This window comes from Bubalus bubalis, chromosome 1 (assembly GCF_019923935.1).
Source record: "Bubalus bubalis isolate 160015118507 breed Murrah chromosome 1, NDDB_SH_1, whole genome shotgun sequence".
Lineage (NCBI taxonomy): Eukaryota > Metazoa > Chordata > Mammalia > Artiodactyla > Bovidae > Bubalus > Bubalus bubalis.
In genome coordinates, this window is record NC_059157.1 from 111,933,161 (window position 1) to 111,954,031 (window position 20,871).

General features: G+C 42.8%; 1 protein-coding gene across 8 annotated transcripts in view; it reads left to right on the top strand.

Annotated features, from left to right (window-relative positions):
- Positions 1-20,871, top strand: part of CD86 (CD86 molecule) — a 67,029-nt gene that overhangs the window by 15,047 nt on the left and 31,111 nt on the right. For 4 of the 8 annotated variants that reach the window (XM_006073429.4, XM_006073431.4, XM_025284991.3 and 1 more), the window contains one exon: positions 20,661-20,710. In XM_006073429.4, coding sequence (XP_006073491.3) covers positions 20,661-20,710 — 50 coding nt within the window. Of the gene's footprint in view, positions 1-5,087; positions 5,253-20,660; positions 20,711-20,871 lie in introns of those variants that run through there. The other 4 variants (XM_006073428.4, XM_006073432.4, XM_006073430.4 and 1 more) reach the window with 2 other exon arrangements.

Consider the following 20,871-nt stretch of genomic DNA (forward strand, 5'->3'; position numbering starts at 1 on the left):
ATTTGTGTTTTACAAATGTTTTCTTCCAGTCTGTGTCTTGTCTTTTCTTTCTCTTATTGTCAGGATGTTTATGCCTTAAGTAGGGAGGGTTCTAAAAAGACAATTTTACAACAGCAGTAAGAGGTAAATTTCATAGCAGATGTTTTATGCTCTCTCTCTCTCAGGTGGTGTTAGGGAACCTGTCTGTGAATCCAGCAAAATTTCATTAAAAGTAGAGTCAGATGTTGGGATGGCTAACTCTCCTGCATCATTAGAGGTTGTGCAGCAAGGCTGGCAATAAGAATAGGACCCAACCCTGGGCTGCAGCTGTTCTAAATAAACAACAATTCAGAAACTCTGTTTTCAGTTAAATCCTGGGCCCCCATGCATGGATTACATTACACATAGGGTATGAAGTTCTGTCCATGAGTCCAAGTGTGTAAGACATCATCACTTTTCTTTTTTCTTAATCCCACCTGTGAGCCCTCACTGTGACAGTTAGACAAGTTAGTCAGTCAGTTCAGTCGCTCAGTTGTGTCTGACTCTTTGCAACGCTATGGACTGTAGCACACCAGGCTTCCCTGTCCATCACCAACTCCCGGAGCTTACTCAAACTCATGTCCATCAAGTCGGTGATGGCATCCAACCAGCTCATCCTCTGTCATCCCCTTGTCCCTCCCGCCTTCAATTCCAAGCATCAGGGTCTTTTTAAAAGAGTCAGTTCTTCATATCAGGTGGCCAAAGTATTGGAGTTTCAGCTTCAGCATCAGTCCTTCCAATGAATATTCAGGACTAATTGCCTTCCAGATTGATCATACAGGGGTGCCCTCCCCTGCTTGTGGCCCAGTCAGAATTCAGAAGCTTACCTAAAAAGTGGTGGAAGTCCTGGTCTGTACTGGTTGCTATCAGCATCCCTATTCTCCAGCCCACAGTGGTCTGTGAAGTCTGGCAGCTCTCTGCCCCCACGCTACAGTGGGGAATGAGGTCATTCACTGAGGATGGGTCTCCTACATGAACCATCTCCCCTGAGGTTGTTGTGCCCTTGGGAGCAGTGTGTGGGTTGATTGGATCCCGCTATGCACAGGCCCCACACACCCCTGCCCTTCTCTCCCTCCCTTCTGCATCTCAAAAGCACTCTCTGTCTTGCCTCTCACCTTCTAGGGCACCTACATTGTCTTTTCCAGGGGCTTTCACAAAAGTCCAAAAGTGCTTTTGACTTTAAGTCTCTTCTGCTTTCTCCTTTGTAAAAAATCTCTGTATGAAGGAAGCCCAGAAAACAAACACTAATTAATGTTTCAATAAATCATGCCTCTACAATTATTTGTGGAAACTATTTGGCTAGATTCAGAACCACCACCACCACCTGGAATGCTTTTAGAGTGCCTCCTGACCCCTGGCCACAGAAAGCATATATATGAAACAATGAATACAACTGGAACTGGAAAATTCAGCTAAGTGTTTGGATGTTTCCAAATGCCACAGGTTTCTAGCTTTGCCTCCCAGAGTAGACCCTAACTACATGGCCCCAGAGGAACATCTCTTGAGCAAAGCTGGGCAAGGACATGGGGAAGGGGTCCATTTCCTCCACTCAGCCACTATCTACAAGCCACTCCCCTCCTGCTGCTTTCCCGGTAGCCATGGCCTCCTCAGACCTAAGAACATCTGGGAGGAAAGCAGTAGAGGAAGCAGCCCCACACAGAAGGCAGATTTCTGAGGTTACCAGCAACTTCCTCCTCATTAACACAAGGAACTGATCTTCATTTTGCTTGACCTCTTCTCAGCATTTGAAACTGCTGACCACCATCACTGTTGAACCCTCTGTATCCTTGCCTCTGATGAGCCTTGGTGAGCCTCCTTATAAGATTTTCAAGTGGCACGGGCTTGGAAGGATGGCTAATTTACAATGGATGAAATATGTGGGATTCAAAGTAATTTTGACTGGTTGAACACTGGCCCCAAATACTGATACACAAACAAGATGGGGCCAGAGGGTGGTGATCTGACTTGACATGTGAAAAAAAAAGTCATGGTCGGCCAACCTCCCAGTGGAAATGTATATAGGCTAATTTGATCTCTGACCCATTTACAAAAGTGATCTTGTCACTGCCTGTTTCATTCTGTGAGCAAAAAGATAGCTGACAGACTCAGGGAGGTGGGTGCCAGTGTGAGAGCCACTGAGTTGATTAGGGTGCTCGTGTGCATGTGTGCTAAGTCACTTCAGCTCTGTCTAACTCTTTATGATCCTGTGGACTGCAGCCCACCAGGCTCCTCTGTCCACGGGATTCTTTAGCCAAGAATACTGGAATGGGTTGCCGTGCCCTCCTCCTGGGGATCTTCCCAACCCAGGGATCCAACCTGCATTTCTCACGTCTCCTGCATTGGCAGGCAGGTTCTTTACCGCTAGTCCCACCTAGGAAGCCCCAGTTGATTATGGTTCTGGAGAACAAATCATACGAGGAACAGCTGATTATATTTAGTTGCAAGAAGAGACTATTAAGGAAATTTATAATATTTGCTTTCAACTATTTGGAGGATTTTATATCTAGATATAGATACATATATTCTATGTAGTTTTAGAAAACATGACAGGGACAAGTAGATTGTATTTCTGGGAGTGAGGAGTGAAAGGTGGATGACGGGATTATTATAAAGAAGGCTTTTCTCTTAGAACTGTCTCATCAGATAGTGAGTTTTCCAACATTAGTGAAAAAGCAAAGACTGGACCTCCATCTATCAGAGATGATATCAAGGGGATTCCTTGCTTGAGTAAGAGACTGGAATGACTTCTGAGGTCTCTTAAACAACTCTGCGTCTCTAAGTCATGGAGTAGGAGAATTCCATGACACTGTACTGTCCTTTATTTCTGCTGCCTGCCTCATCTCCCTGCACTTCCATGTTACAGCTTTGGAGGAGGCTGCTCTAAGCAAGAACTAAAGTAAGCAGATGAAAGAAGGGATATGGAAAACAGAAAATGAAAAAAAAAAAACACTTTTTTTTTTTTAAAAGGAAACTACTACATGCCACAATCTGTGCTAGGTACTATGTATATAATTATGTCATCCTATCTGACCCTCACAATGAGATTAAAATATATTTAGCATTACTTCTGTGAGGAAACTAAGACTCACAGAAGTTAAGTCACTTCCCTAAGAACACACAGCTATTAACTATAGGAAGTGGCATTTGAACACATGTATCTTTGGTTCTGAAGTCTAGTGTGACTTGTTATTTTTACTTATCCTTTATTTATGGCAAATGATACTGCTTTTTAAAATTCTTAATATCGACATAAGGAGTCCTTTTTAAACAAATTTACTTAAAGTAAGTTAAGAGAAAAATATTGTGAAAAAAATAGTACAGATTTTGCACAGATATGAAGTGAGACTAGTGGCCAGAATGACTGAAGTTTGGAAAATATTATTCCAAATGTTTTGATAGTAGGACTTTCCAATTTAGTCAGTCTTATATTTTGATTGCTGAGTACAAGGAAGAAAAGAAAATTTGAAAACTACATGGAATATGAATAATTTGTTGTGCGCTGATAGGTGGGGTAATTTCATGTGTTACAATAAGGAAACCAAATAGACCCTTTCAAATTAAAAACCATACGATTGTAAAATCCAGAGGAAAACCCCAGGTGAGGCCTATTCGAATAAAGGATGAAGTTTCCAAGGTATGCACATAAAGTGGCTGAGGGGAAGTAACGTGAGTGAGGGCCCAGGACCCACACAGGTTTTGAGAGGCCACAGTGGAAGGTGAAGGGGTTTACAAACCTGTTTGGGGGAAGAATGATCATCCACCCAGTGACGGAAGGAAGATCTTTGTGGAAAGGTCAAAGTGAGGATTGGAAAGTCCAAAAAGAAGGTGGGAAAGCAGTGATGAAGACTAAATAGCAGCAGAGCATGCTATGTGCCAGGTTATTTACATGCAAGACCTCGTTTGTTTTTCACAACAGAGCAAGGAGGCTATTACTAGTCACAATTCATAGATGAGAAGACTGAGCTGGGAGATATTCTATAATTTGCCCAGGGCCCAGTGGATCAAGCCAAGATTTGACCTAGGACTGACCACCAGTTCCAAAACCAGTGCTACTTCCCCTGGACCTCTTCCACCCAGTCAACATCAAGCAGTTTTCACTTTGTCACTTTCAATGTCTCCAGCCTCATGGGGCACCACCAGTCTCTAAGAGAAGGGGGAGCTCTGCTCAGAAGCAGGCTGTCTCTCCTCTGGACTCTAATGCTGCAGATGAAGTGGCACATAATTGTCCCCAGATTGAGCAGAGGTTGTTGTAAGGCCTGATAAGGTCAGAAAAAAGAAGCCATGTGCTGGGCAGGATTATATATGTGAAGCCTGTTTCTACCTAAGCACTGAGTTTGGAAAGATCCACATGGAATTCACACACCTTTCATACTTCTTGTGACTCTTCCCCAAACTCAATAGTACCATCCATTAGGACTTCCCTGGCGGTCCAGTGCTTAAGACTCTGGGCTCCCAACGCAGGGGGCATGGGTTCCATCACTGGTTGGGGAACTAAGATCCCACCTGCCACCTGGTGTGGCCAAAACAAAGAGTACCATCCACTTCCAGGAATAGTGGACCAAGGTAATAGAGACATTCTAGGCGAGCACAACTAGGATTAGATTAAGATAATCTGAAAATAGGGGCTATGTGTGTTACTGACTGCTAGCAGGATTCATGGAGTGGAACTCAATGACTGATTTGGGGCAAGGTGCCAGGTGAAGCACCAGATGTCTCTGCTCTCTCTGGTTGAGGGCTGTCTCCTGCAGCCCTGCTCAGCCAGACACAGCGTCTGGCATGTGGCTGCCCAGTAAAACATTTGCTGAACTGAGCTGATTCTTTTTACCTATGGACCTCTATGATCTGTCAGAGAAGGTGTCTTTGCCATGTTTGTGGCTGGGCTGTCTTCGGGGGGTTTCCTCAGGGCTTTACAGTCACTAGCTCTCAGGAGTGTGTTTGCAGTCATTCTCATCAGTGGAAATGCCCACCTGCCAGCAGAAGTTATCTGGAACCAGAGAGAACACTGCCCCTGTCTGTGGTGTTATTTCTCTCTAGTCAGTTCCCCTTTCTGCATTTGAGATCTAGCCTCAGCCCTGACATTATTTCTCTCTCTACAAGGAGCGTTAGGAGGTATGGGGAGCTCACAAAGGCTCCTCTTCATTTATTCTTGATCCCTGCTTCTGTGTTCCTTGGGAATGCCCCTGGGCTTATGCCTCTGGTCTCTTGGAGCTGCAGTGGATGGGCACCTGTGACAGGTATGTTCTCATGAGGCTCGTGTGCCTGGGGGAGTGTGGTGTGGGGTCAGGCTGCATCTGGGGCAGATGTTCAAAGTTGGGGCTGACAGCCAGCAAGGGAGTGGGTAAGAAGGGGTGAGGGGTATGTGATTAAATCCTTGGACCATCAGGCTTGGTTCCTGGACTGTCTACACTGGAGGCGGGACATGACAAAAATGTGTCTCTTCTAGTCGGATCCCTTTGTCTGCTTTGACGAGCTGAGAGACGTAACAGGCAGGAAATAGAAGGCACCACTTACCAAACAACTGGTAGCCACTCCTGGCCTTGCAGTGCTGTGGGCTCCAAACAGCTATGCTCCAGGAGAAGCTATCCAAGCATGCTGTGCCAATGGAAAGTCCAGTGGACGGGGACCAAACCTTCACACTCTGAAACAGCCTCTGCTTTCTTGTTTGGTCTTTCCCTCCCCCTGTCCAGAAACCTTTGCCCATTTCTTCTTCCCATCCAAGAGCCCCATCCCAGTATCAGCCCCACCTGGCACTAGAGACAAATAGCTTATTTGGAAATAAATAGTCCTGGGTCAAAAAGAGCCCAGGCAGTGGTTTATCGTGTTCTGTATACCATGAACTTATTTGCATTTGCAAATAGCCTTAAAATAGTGCCTCCACTAATAGTTATTGAAGGTTCTGGAGAGACAGGTGAAAATAATTTTTGACCAAGGGAACTTCCCACTCCTCAAATTGTAAGAACTGAGGAGTCAATCTCTTCCCCCCAACCTCAGTCTTGGGACTCAGGCTCTGGATTAAAATGTCTATTTAATTATGTGCACCAGTTCAGAGTGTGATATTTTCTGTTTGCTGTTACAGATATTACTATTTACATGAGCTATCCTGTGTATAATGAAAGCTTTTATAAATCTCTGCTCATTCATGTGCCCTAAATATATTTTTTGAATGCTTACTATGTCCCAGGTTCTGGGTTTCTAACAAGGAGAATAAAAGACATGGCCCCTGTTCTCTTGAAGCTTCTAGGCTAACAGGAAAACAGTACTAATTAAATATTCACACTAAAAATGACTGTGTAGCAACAATGCTCTGAAGAGAAGAAATGGTTTTGTGATTGTGCTCACTGTTCAAGAGCAACGTCTTTGAGCTTGATATTTTGGTTACTACAATATTCCCAGATAACAGATGTCCCCTCATAATGGAGGTGAGGATTGGATTTCATGGAATTGAGGCTAGAGTGGGGAGTGGAGAGAACATGAAAGGTGAAAAGACAGTCTAAGCTAGATTCCTTAGGAGAAATTCAAGGTTCAAATACCATGTTTCAAAAATCAGATAGAGGTAGGAGTTGAGTTTAGGGGTCTCTGGGCCAGAAGATGGAAGCTATAAGGACATAGAACAAGAACAAGTATGTCTGAAACAAATGAGGAGGTAGGGAAGTTTCTGGAGTCATTCAGAGTCCAGGCAAGTATGGATACTTCACCTTTCATGGTCAGGCAAGAAGGAAAGATAGGGCCCTAGGCTGAGCACCTAACCCTTTATTAGACCCTTGTCCTCATCTCTAATCAATGCAAAAACTTTCTGAGCTGCCCATCATAGTTCACTTAGGCTGAGTTTGGGAGAGAGATGCCATTTTGAATATATGTAGACAAAGAAAATTGTATCCAGCACTTTCCATCTCCCAGTCAAGATGGGAGAGGTCCCATTCCCTGTTCTTCTCCTTCCTTTCATGAGTATGATTTCTTTCCAAGTTCCATTTCCTGGAGAAATTAAACTTAACTCTTAATAGCTAAAACAAAAGACATTTCTCCTTTCCAGCTAGCATTTGCATTTTAATAGGGGCTTTCAAAAATGCCTTTACCCAAGGAATGAGTAATTTGGGAATTCCAAGCACCAGGGTAGGGCTAGCGTGTGGAATGGGGAGAAGGGGATGTCCCTCAGATTGTGCCCTTGAAACACTGGTTTTCTCTTTTTGACCATGATTCTGGTTCTGAGAGAGCAGGAAGGGGTTCCTTAGGGGGCTAGAATTGGCATGGCTGCCTTTTGGTAAGTTCTGTGGGTCTTATTCATGGCAGGCAGAGCCCTTGACTGGATGTGCACAGACTCAGAGAGAGGAACTTGTAAAAATTTTGCATGGTGCTTACCCATAAGAACTTTTTGGCAAAAGGGGGAAAATGGTTTCCAAAACCATTGATAAATAAAAAAAAACAGTATTTCTTGACTCAGAAAGGTCCGATTCTAGATATGACTAGAAAAACTGGGTATCTGTCTTATACACAGACTTGCTGTTGGGGGATGGGAAAGGTTAATTACTACTGCCATCTTATGCTCCTTCTTCTGGGCAAGTGAGGGAATGGACTCTTAGTTTTAATGCTTTAGTTACGTACAACATTGGGAAATGAAGAAAAGCATCCCCTGCTCCTTATGAACCTACTTAAACATTTCTTCTTTGTACCTATGCCTCTTTGATGCTACTCCCCTTGTACCTGTATGGAAACACTGCTCCCAAATGGGGGAGGAAGATGACAGTTAATGAATGAAAGCAGTGTTAGGTAAGGAAATTCTCCATCAATGAGGACCCAAAGGGATTTGCTCCGAGACTGGAAACCAAGTCAGACATATGATCCAGCCTCAGCGAGGAGATGTGGCTGGTGGGGGAGCTCAAGGAAAGCAGAGCTGAGGATGGGTGATGTGTATCAGTACTAGTCATCTCCCGCATCCACCGGACACCAGGAAATGTTCACATTTCCATCAAGGCATCACACAGGCCCATCTCTTGCCTGTCATGCCTGCTTCCCCTAAGTTGGTTCAGCATCTTCATCTCAAGTCTATAAGCTTTTAATATTGGCTTTCTTGATGGCCCTCATACTAGCCCTCACTGCCTCCTTCAGGCCACCGACAGGCTTATTTTCTTTAAACTTTCATTATATAACTTTTTTGCTCTCACACTATTAATCCCAAACTCCCAGTTTTCTATCAAAACAAATATAAATTCCTTATCTGACTTTCTAGGCCATGTTCAGCTATCCTGTTCATAAAACATGTGTGTGTACCTCAAGAATATGGCTGAAATATGTATCCAGTTAAATGCAATCAAACATTTGAAAGTAGTTCATTAGGAGGCAGTAGTTTCCTGAGCCATATTAACTGAATGCCTAGGATAGTACTTCTGCAGGAATCTATCTGAAGGGCTGTCCGGGGAAGAATTGTTGGAAGCTTGCAGAGCCTTTCAAGGACAAAGGCAGATGGCCACCACATCAAGTTCTGGACAATCAATAATTGCTAATATGAAAGGAAGATGGAAATTCTCTGAGAAAGATCCTCTTATGCAATGGCCTAGGCTGACAGCTCTCTGGAGTGGGAGGATCAGACTGAGCAGGCTGGGAGCACGGAATAGAAGCCTCATCTGTTCTAACTGAACTTGACTTTCTCCAGCAAGCACTAACATTCCTAGCTCACTCTGTTCCTGTCACCAGGGTACAGTTCTGAGACCAAAACTGACCTACTTTTAAGTCCCAGGTTAGATATCACCATCTTTACCCCACCCTTCTGGACCATAGGATTACTTGCTGTTCTCTATCTCTTTTGAAACCTTGGACCACTTGTCAACTGAGAAGGTCCTCCACAGACCTGGGATCCTTTGAACGTATTATACTCTGTGTGTGTGTGTGTGTGTGTGTGTGTGTGTGTGTGTGTGTGTTAAGTCGCTTCATCCATGCCTGACTCTCTGCAATCCTATGGATTGTAGTCTGCCAGGCTTCTCTGTCCATGAGATTCTCCAGGCAAGAATACTGGAGTGGGTTGCCATGCCCAGGGGATCTTTCCAGTCCAGGGATCGAATCTGAGTCTCTTATGTCTCCTGTGCTGGCAAGTGGATTCTTTACCACAAATGCCACCTGGGAAGACCGCCACACTATGTGTGCTGTGCTAAATCACTTCAGTTGTGTCTGACTCTTTGCGACTATATACTGTGCTAAAACTTGGAGGAATGAAATTGCTGGAGAATCCCAGGGACGGCGGAGCCTGGCGGGTTGCTGTCTACGGGGTCGCACAGAGTCGGACACGACTGAAGCGACTTAGCAGCAGCAGCAGGGAAAAGTGGTGTGTCCAGATTTTCTCCCTGGAAAGGTGGGTGTGTCCAGGTTTTCTCCCTTTTTTTCCTCCTTTCTGGGAATGTAATGAGCAGCTTCAAGGAAAACTTAAGAAAAGTTATGCAGTTCAACCACCCACTCAATTCAAGAATCTCTTTTAAAATGTCTCCTCTGCCTGGAGAATCCCATGGACGGAGAAGCCTGGTGGGCTGCAGTCCATGGGGTCACACAGAGTTGGACACGACTGAAGCGACTTAGCAGCAGCAGCAGCAGCATTATTTCTGTACTTTTGCCTGAGCAGTTCTGGTGATGAGGAGCTCGTTATCTCACAAGAAAATCCAGTCCTTGGTTGTAGCACTCTATTCAAAGTTCTTCATCACCTGAAGCTGAGATCTGGCTGCCTGTATCTTTCAGTATTGGAACTACTGTCCCTTTAACAACAGTGCAAGTGTCTTCCTGTGGGAGGGCCCTTAAATATTTGCAGACAGCTTTGGGCACTTGCAGGTTTCTCTGCTTCTAGTTAGTTACCCCCAGGCCTTTCGATTGTTCCTCATTTGACATACTTTCATTATTCCCTGGTGAATCCCTTGATAAACTCTAATTTGCCATGGTCATTCAAGTATAACAGACCTCAGTGAATGTGATACCACAAATGATGTGGTCTGATTAGCACAGAGCACAGTGACCACATTCTACACTAAGAGCTAATTAACTTTTGGTTAGCCCTGCCATGCTAACATTTGTATGACTTTTATATTTACTGCGGATAAGGTCTTCTCTATTTTCTACTTATTCTACTTCACTTAAGTGTAGATCTTTATGTGTACCCTGAGATGTGGCATGCTAGTATCAGACTCTCTTTTCAGCTGACCAACTGACCAATAGCTATCTGGCTTATTCTTGTGCACATTTTTATGTACATCTGCACATTTGAAAGCAGAAGTATGACTTCTGTGCTTTCATTCATAGTTTTACTAAACATGTAAAAATGAGAAAGTAAAAAACAGAGAGCCCCACAGTACCCACCTAGTATCAGCCTATTAAACAAGAATGATTCCTGATACTCAGTTGTTGAGTGAATGAATCAATCAATATCTTGTTCTCATCCCCCATATTTAATCCATCACCATATCCTGTTGGTTATAATCCTAAATTCTGCTTGGACCTATCCATTTCTATTTACTTTTGCCACCACAACCTACAACAAAAAGCCATCTTCTTTCACTTATATGACTACAATAGCCAACTGATTGGTCTGGTGGCCTCTACCCTGGCTTCTCTACTATCCATCTGCTACAAAGTAGCCAGTCATCTTCAAAATGCAAACCTGATTATGTCACTCCTCTGCTGTTCATGTTGCTCTCAGAATAAAGAACAAAATCTTTAACTGACCCATAAGATAAGCATGGTCTGGCCCTTGCTGACCTCTTCAATCTTGCCCTCCACCCCTCTATCCACATCAACCTTCTCTCATGTGCCCTCAGTGCCTTTGCACATGCTGGTCCCATTGCCTAGCATTTTCCAAGTCACTCCACCAACCTTCACTTACTTAGCACCTATTCAATCTGTTCTGCTTACCTATTGATGCATCAGAAACTGCCCCCAAACTTAGCAGCTTAGAACAATGAATATTTTACTCTTTCTCATAACACATGAGTCAGAAGTTTTGGCAGCCTTCTGAGTGATTTTTCTGGTCCTCATGGCATCAACTTGGTCACTTAGCTGATGAATGGGCTAGTCTAGATGTATACTATCTAATTCAGTAGCCCCTAGCCAAATGTACCTACTGATTACTTGAAATGTAGCTCATCTTAAATGAGATGTGTTGTAAATATAAAATACCCACGTGATTCTGAAGATTTAGTACAGGAAAGATAATGTAAAATAGTCATTAATAATTTTTATATTGATCACATATTGAAATAATATTTTAGATATTAGATTAGATAAAATATCTTATTGAAGTTAATTTCACCTATTTCTTTTTAAATGTTTTAATGTGGCTACTAGACATTTTTAAATTACATATTTGGCTTGCATTATATTTCTATTGGATGGTGCTGATCTAGAGCAAGGGTCAGTATTTTTTTTTTTTTCTATGAAAGGCCAGATAGAAAATATTTTCAGCTTTGCAAGCTGTATGATCTCTCTCACAGCTTCTCGACTCTATCACTGCAGTACAAAAAACAGTCAAGGAGAATAATTATAGTGGTTATAGCTGCATTTCAACAAAACTTTATTTGTAAAAATAGGTGGTGGCCTGATTTGGTCTTCAGGCTGCAGTTTGCTGACCTCTGATTTAAAGGATTCAGGATTTTATTCACATGTTCGGTGGTTTGGCAGAAATGACTGGAAGGCTGGTTTCAGCTGGGACTGTTGACTCAAACACCTACATGTGGCATTTCCGTGATGGTGGTCTCAGTAGTGGGACATCTTGTATAGTGGCTCTGAGCCCCACATACCAAAAAGACAGACACTGCAAGGCTTCTTTTGATCTAGCCTCAGAAGTCCTAAACATCCCTTCTAGTGCACTCTATTGGTCAAACAAATCTCTAAGGCCCGCCCAGACTCAAGGAGAGGAAATTAGAGGTCACAAAGGGGTAGGAGGGAGGAGTAGCAAAGAATATGTGTCCATCTTTAACTTATCACATCATTCTTCAAATCTCAGTTTAGACTAGACCTATTATGGGCCCTCCAAGCACCATGAAGCTCTCCTCTGTAGCACTCGTCATCATTGCAATTTTACATTTATTTGTATGATCATCATCCTGCTCATCTACTAACCTATAAGCAACTATAGCAAGAGGAGTTCTTTCCGGTTTTGCTCATCATTCTATTCCCAGCACCTCGCACAAGGCCTGGCTCCAAAAATATTTGTTAAATTAATGAACAACCTAGGGGCACAGCCAAGTATCTGTATGAATATGTATCCCCACATTTCTCCACTGCTCTCAAGCATATCACGAGACACCCTGTCAGAAGTTAAAATTCAGATACAGTCAATTCCCAGCAACCTTCTTATTTTGCAGTTCAGAAACTTTGAAAAAGGAAATAAGCCTACCCTATTCCTCCAAGGACCTCCAAGGTAATCATAGCTGTTCTAAGGGTAGAGCTTCCGGTTCTGGTGCCCTGAGAAGCGACTGACACAGCGTGTCACCCTGAGGCCAGTCAAGGCCCTGGGCGGCTTGTCCTGCTCTTGGCCTTCACTGTCTTCTCACTCAGCTGGCAGTGCCCATCCAGCACACTTGCTTGGCCAGCCACAGTACAAGCTGGAAGAAAACAAAGGATTGGGGTCTGAACCTGGGCTGAGGCCAACTTAGTCCTCCCTCCATGGAAATTATGGCATCTTTTGCTTTGTTCGGAGAAGGACTCTCATATGTGCTGGGAGGAGATGAATGAGTCCACCTTCCATGCTGGCCTGGAGCTTGAATGGTAGCTATTTGTGGACACTCGGTTTTTCTTTTTAGCTCTGGGTTAAGGATCAAGGCCTGCACATCTTTATACTCCCTCACAACCTCTAGAACAAGCCTGACACTGAGTAAATTCACTACATGTTTGCATGAGACTGTCTCAATGAATAACCTTCGTTAGACACCAGAAAACCTATCAGCATTTTTCCCTGTGCCCTGATCACCACTAATATTCTAGACAAAGTAGTGAAATAGGGAACTTTTTTTGCTGCCCCCCAACTTCTGCTTGGAATCTTTCTCTCACTTCCCGAGCCATCATATGTGTACTCCCCTGTCCCACCCCGTGACTGGCTATCACCACTTCGCCATATCTGCATACTGCCGTTCGCCTGAGCTAGATCCCACATCCTCCTGCAGACTTGAGGCATAAAAGAACTCTTCTTAATCCCCTTTGTTCTGTTCCAATGCACGTAGTTCCCAGACCTCTTCTAGGTGAGGCTTAGCTGAAACACAGTAACATGTGTCGGGAGGTCAGCCCAGGCCAGCAAACTCATTACCTGTCCGGGGCTGGGGTGGAGAGAAGCATTCTCTGCCTGGCACGTAATAGGTGCTCAAATAATATTTGTGGACTGAATGGCAGCTCAGGACAGAAATGTCCCTGATACACAGGGACACTGTGGTCCATCCTACATCTAGGCCAGCCTGTCCCCCTGAGTGTCACACTCTGATTCTAGGAGCTACCATCACACCTGGCCCCAGGGATGTGCTGTTCCCTTGTTACCCTGAGAGTGGGTAGAATTGAAATCTTTTTTCCTTGCTCCTAAAGCACACCTGGGGCTTCCCTGGTGGCTCAGTGGTAAAGAATCTGCCTGCCAATACAAGAGATTCAGGTTCAATCCCCAGTTTAGGAAGATGGAGAAGGGAATGACAACCCACTCCAGTATTCTTGCCTGGAGAATCCCATAGATAGAGGAGCCTGGCAGGCTACCGTCCAGGCTTTTGTGTCCAGGGTCACAAAAGAGTTGGACACGACTGAGTGACTAAGCAATAACAACAGCACATCTGAAACCAACTGGAACTTTTAAAGGAACTATACAAGAGTTAAAAAGAACACAATGAGTGATGGATGGAAACTAAATTTCTGGTAACGAGCAAATTGTACTGTATACGGAAATGGAAATATAATGTCGTATGAAGTGGAAATATAATGTTGTAAACGTGAAAAAATGTTATAAACCAATGTTATCTCAATAAAATGAAAAAGAATGCAGGGAAGGAACTCCATTTCTTTATCTGCAACATGGGGAAAGAAAATCTCACCTTGCTGTGAGGAATAATATACTTGGTCATTGAGTTGACTCTCACTCACATTCTATGACGGCCAGGTATGTAAAGTGAGAGAAAGTAGTGTCTGATGGGTGCTTTTCTTTAGTTTTGAAGGTGAACCTCCAGCTCAATAGAATGTTGAAACTTGTTCTAGGTTTTTGACCAGTTCACCCACCTACAGACTTTATTCTGCTAACAACTGACAGAAATATCCTCACAGAGAATCTCCCCTGTAAATTCTTAGGTTCTTTCCTCTCCCAATCCCCATTCTGCTCTCTCCCTCCAAAAGCTAGAGTTTCTACTTCTCAGGCCCTCTGGAGAAAGTCGTGACTCGTAGTTGTGGTTAAGAGTTCATTACACAGGGAGCAGTGACATTTCTGCTCTGCCTCATAGCCAGTGACATTGAAGAAAACTGGCCCCTCAAACACACTCCATGGCTAGAGATGAGAGAAATTTTTCATATGTATAAAAAAGTATATTTTTATACATTTATACTGTATAAAAGAGTATCATGACACTCAAGTGTTTTAGCCCTATATTGTAATAGGGCCTCTGGTAAACCAGGTATCTAAAGTGTTGGTCAGGATGGATGTGCAGTCTCTAAGTTAATGTTAGGGAAGTTTACTAGGAATATCACTGCTGGGGCAGGATTTTGAGGACAAACATGATCTCTCTCCCCCAAAATCCATAAAAGGCTTTGATAGAAGTGTGTTAGGCTTAGGCTTATTCTCTATTCTCTGTTAGGCTTATTCTGCATAGTTTGAGAGAATGATACCAGTATCAATGAGAGGAAGTTAAGGAGAGGCAGCTTTTCACCCAGGAGAAGACAGAGATTCCAAATAGAGAAGCAAAAAATAATTTTGATGTCCTTCTCAGACCCAGTGCTCCTCCCCACTGAATGAATTACAGGGACCATCTGTCCAGGATTTCCCACGACCATACAGATTTCATGTGATTATTTGAATTAAAGGTGATTCATTAAATTTATACCAAAGTATAATTTTGAGGGTGTGTCCTATCTGACACATCACCCAGGGAAGAAAAAAAATAAAAAAACTTTGATTACATCAAGCATACTGGTACTTGGTTTGCAAACAGTGTGAGATTTTTATACTAGCTAGGAGTTCAGACTCACAGGGTTCACAGTCCTCAGAATCTATGATAAATAGGATATTGGTAGTGATTTAGGATGATGAAGTGCACAAGAATCAAATAGAGAACTCCTTTACCTTATGATCCACCAATCCCACTCCTGGGCATATATTCAAAGAAAACTCTAATTCAGAAAGATACGTGTACCCAGTGTTCATAGCAGCACTACTTACAGTAGCCAAGACATGGGAGCAATGTCCAACAGACGAGTGGGTAAAGAACAGGTAGTGTATATATACACATATATACAGTGGAATATTACTCAGTCATAAAAAGAATGAAATCATTCCATTTGTAGCAGCATGGATAGACCTAGAGATTATCATGCTAAATGAAGTAACTCAGACATGGAAAAGACAAATATCATATGCTATTACTTACATATGGAATCTTTATGATACAAATTAACTTATTTATAAAATGGAAACAGACATATAGAAAACACATTTATGGTTACCAAAGGAAGAAGAGGGGAAGGGATAAATTAGGAGTCTAGGATTAACAGATACAAAACTACTATGTATAAAATCAACAGGAAGGTCCTACTGTAAATCACAGGGAACTATATTCAGTATCTTGTACTAAACTATAATGGAAAATAATCTAAAAAAGAATATCAGATCAGATCAGATCAGTCGCTCAGTCATGTCCGACTCTTTTCGACCCCATGAATCGCAGCACACCAGGCCTCCCTGTCCATCACCAACTCCCGGAGTTCACTCAGACTCACGTCCATCGAGTCAGCGATGCCATCCAGCCATCTCATCCTCTGTCGTCCCCTTCTCCTCCTGCCCCCAATCCCTCCCAGCATCAGAGTCTTTTCCAATGAGTCAGCTCTTCACATGAGGTGGCCAAAGTACTGGAGTTTCAGCTTCAGCATCATTCCCTCCAAAGAAATCTCCTTCAGAATGGACTGGTTGGATCTCCTTGCCATCCAAGGGACTCTCAAGAGTCTTCTCCAACACCACAGTTCAAAAGCATCAATTCTTCGGCGCTCAGCCTTCTTCACAGTCCAACTCTCACATCCATACATGACCACAGAAAAACCATAGCCTTGACTAGACGAACCTTTGTTGGCAAAGCAATGTCTCTCCTTTTGAATATGCTATCCAGGTTGGTCATAACTTTCCTTCCAAGGAATAAGCATCTTTTAAATCATTTTGATGTACACCAGAAATTAACACAACATTATGTATCAGCTGTACTTCAATTTTTAAAAAAGAGAACTCTTTTTCCAGATTCTACCACTGACTGGTGTCAGCTTTGGCCCAACAGATAGTGCCTGTGTTCTGAAACTTATTAAAATCACTGGAAGGAAGGCAGAACAATTGGGAGAGAGCGTGAGGTGCACAGATTGGACACCTACTACGTGTTTTGGCAACTGAATATATTTGCAACTTACTGTCACAAAACACAAATTTTCTAATTGTTCACTGCTGCTGCTGCTAAGCCACTTCAGTCGTGTCCGACTCTGTGCGACCCCATAGACAGCAGCCCACCAGGCTCCCCCGTCCCTGGGATTCTCCAGGCAAGAACACTGGAGTGGGTTGCCATTTCCTTCTCCAATGCATGAAAGTGAAAAGTGAAAGTGAAGTCGCTTAGTCATGTCCAACTCCTAGCGACCCCATGGACTGCAGCCTACCAGGCTCCTCCGTTCATGGGATTTTCCAGGCAAGAGTACTGGAGTGGGGTGCCATTGCCTTCTCCGAATTGTTCACTAATTAGCACTAATTTTTTAAATATAAAAGAGCTCCTACAAATCAGCTCCCTCAAAAATTAAAAATAGAATTACCATATGATCCAGTAATTCCAGTTTAGAGTACATACCCAAAAGAAATGATAGCAATGTCTTGAAGAGATACTTGTACACCCATGACCATAGCATAATTCAAGGCAGCCAAAAAGAGGAAGCAACTCAGATGTCCATCAACAATTGAATGGATAAACAGAATGTTGCATTTACATACAATAGGATATTATTCAGCCTTAAAAAGGAAGGAAATTCTGACACGTGCTACAAAATGCTTGAATCTTGAATACATTATGCTAAGTGAAATAAGCCAGACACAAAAAGACAAACATTGTATGAGCCTACTTATATGAGGTGTCTAAAGTAGTCAAATTCATGGAGATAGAAGGTAGAATGATGCTTTTCAGGGACAGAGGGAGTGGAGGAGTGTGTGGAGTTAGTGTTTAATGGGTACAGATTTTCAAGATGAAATTTTGAAGATGAAAGGAGTTCTGGAGATGGGTGGTAATGATGATTGCACAACAAATGTAAATGTGTTTAATATTACTATACACTTCAGAAATGAGTAAGATGGGAAATTTTAAGTTATATGTATTTCATGACAACAAAAAAGGAATTTTTTAAAAATTACAATGAGATGTCATTTTAACCTTCCCCATTGGTAAAGATCAATATTAAAAAGCAGAGACATTACTTTGCTGACAAAGGTCCATCTAGTCAAAGCTATGGTTTTTGCAGTAGTCATGTATGGATGTGAGAGTTGGACTATAAAGAAAGCTGAGCACCAAAGAATTGATGCTTTTGAACTGTGGTGTTGGAGAAGACTCTTGAGAGTTCCTTGGACTGCAAGGAGATCCAGCCAGTCAATCCTAAAGGAAATCAGTCCTGAATATTCATTGGAAGGACTGATGCTGAAGCTGAAACTCCAATACTTTGGTCACCTGATGCAAAGAACTGACTCATTGGAAAAGACCCTGATGCTGGGAAAGATTGAAGGCAGGAGGAGAAAGGGACGACAGAGAATGAGATGGTTGGATGGCATCACTGGCCCAATGGACATGAGTTTGAGCAAGCTCTGGGAGTTGGTGATGGACAGGGAAGCCTGGTGTCCTGCAGTCCATGGGGTCGCCAAGAGTCAGACACGACTAAGCAACTGAACTGAACTGATTGGTAAAGATTACAAATTAGAAACCTTTGTTGGCAAAATCTATATGAAAATAAGGACATTCGTGCTTTTTGTTGATTTTGTTGGTGGGAGCATAAGCATCTAGTTGTAGGGGAGAACAATTTTTCAATATGTGTGAAGATTAAAATTGAATTTGCTTTTTAACTTTTTGGTCAAGCCATTCTGCTCCTAGGAAGATAGCTTACTCTCACATATATGATTTGGCATATGATCAAGGCTCTTCATTGCAGCAGAAGATTGGAAAAACCCAAATTTCTATTGATAGGGGCTGGTAAAGTAAATTATTGCCATCCGATTGAAAACACCAGAATAATATGCAACTGTTAGAATGAGGATACCCAGTATGTGTGGACACAGAAAAATCTCCAAGGGAGTGGTTAGTGTGCAGAACTGCATTATAGTGTGCTAATATTTGTGTTTTATAATAAAATGGAAAAAAATGGGTCTCAGTTTTCATTTCACTTTGTCTCAAATAACTGCAAGTAGAGGCAAGAAACTGCTAACAGGTAATAGTGGTCACTCCACTTATTGCTATGGGGAGAAGTCAAACTGCTAGGGGGCAAGGCTGGCAGGGAGTTGCTTTCCACTGTTTATTGCCCTTATATTTCAAATGTAGTACTATGAGCAGGTATGATCTATTAAAATTTTTTCATTTAAAAAAAAAGAAGTTACAGTCCAGAAGGAAAGAAACATAATAAATACTTTCAGCCTAAAGTCATACATTGGGTATTATGGGAAAGGAAAGGCAGGGTGTCTAGCGTAACCCACAGGCATCAAGGATGGCTTCTAGACAAATCACCCACAGGGAAGAAATGTCTGCTATTGGATCAGGAATAGTTGTATACTTTCATCTGAGCATTGGTTTATTTTTATCTCATGGATAGATCTGGAAATTGATTCACCAATTAGATTTTCCTTCTCACCTTAGCTGTTAAAAAGTTAACAAGCCAAACTTGTGACCCATACCATACAAAGTTGGCAGATTTCTATCGTAAGCATTTAGCTTTGGCATTGTACTTGACTCCGTTTTGTATTCCTGCATTTGGTTTGCTTTTCCCCTGTTTGTAATGTTGGTCATTTTCCCTATTCTATGCTTCCCTATAAGCCACTCTACAGCCTTTTGGTCTAAGTTGGGGTAAACAGGTGAATAAAGAAAGATGGAGGGCAGGAAAAGAAAAGAGAGAGCATGGAGGTTATAGAGCAATACTTATCGTTTTCCTTGGCTCCATCACAGAGATTAAGCGAACACTCTAGTACTGGAAAATCCTATGGACAGAGAAGCCTGGTGGGCTACAGACCATGGGGTCGTAAAGAGTCGGACACGACTGAGCGACTTCCCTTTTACTTTCTAGTACAGGATTATCAAAGTGGTTAAGGAGCCCACTGCAACACTATCATCCGTGAGTTTGCGAGTCATGGATTTCACTCAATCTAGTAATCAGAATCTCTGTGGAAAAGCCCCAGGAATCTGCTTTAACATATCCTCTAGATAATTTTTATGCACATTACTGTTTGAAAATCACAGGGAAGCCAAAAAAAAATTGATTTTTAAACATGAAAGTGAATTATACAGTCCATGGAATTCTCCAGGCCAAAATACTGGAATGGGTAAACTTTCCCTCTCCAGGGGATCTTCCTAACCCAGGAATCAAACCCAGGTCTCCTGCACTGCAGGCGATTCTTTACCAGCTGAGCCACCAGGGAAGCCCCAGAACACTGGAGTGGGTAGCCTATCCCTTCACCAGAGGATCTTCCCAACCCAGGAATTGAACCAGGGTCTCCTGTGTTGCAGGCAGATTCTTTACCAACTGAGCTACCAGGGAAGCCGTAAATACTTTCTATTTGTCCTACCATACCCATTTATTGGTCAAGATAATAATGCTGCTGTTGCAGTTTTAGTTGCTCAGTTGTGTCTGACTCTTTGCAACCCCATGGACTGTTGCTCACCAGGCTCCTCTTTCACCATGGGATTTCCCAGGCAAGAATACTGAAATGGGTTGCCATTTCTTTCTCAGCTACTGCAGTAAACAACTCCCAAAATTTCATTAACTTAACACACCAAAATTTTATTTTTTGCTCACATCACAGTCCAATATAGATCACTGTGGGGTGTTAAGAGCTGTTTTATTAATTTGTTCAGCCAATCAGCTTCTTTCATAGTGAGGCTTTACCATCTTCTGGCCGCTTGGACTGCTCCTCTGGATCCTCTGCATCAAAGAAGGCAGGGGATGGAGGCAAGAGAAAGGCTTTAGCGCTGTGGTACCTGGAAGTAACGCCCATCTTTTCTGCTCACAATTCCACTGGTCAAAACCCAGTCACATGGCCTACTTGTGTGGGGGTGGGGTCTGGGAAATAGGGTATGTCTGTATGGTTAGGAGAAAAAGAAAATGGCTTTGATGATCACACTGTATCATCTTTGCCCCACCCATGGGCCGAAGTGAATTTCAAACTCCACTTTGTCACATTTTTGGTTTCGTTTTCTAATCGAGTTCTACCTTCTCTGTTTTAACTGTAGCACCATGGGACTGCGAAACACTCTCATTGTGATGGCCCTCCTGCTCTCTGGTAAGCACACTTTTGGCTTTATAAAGTCCTAGAATCCTCCTACTGTCTCCCCGTGAACCTGAGCTGCAAGCTGGGGCCTGAGACTTGATGGGGTTTACTCACTTTCTATTCAGTGTACACAAGACCACAAGCCAAAAAGACTTTCATGAAGAAGAAGGAAG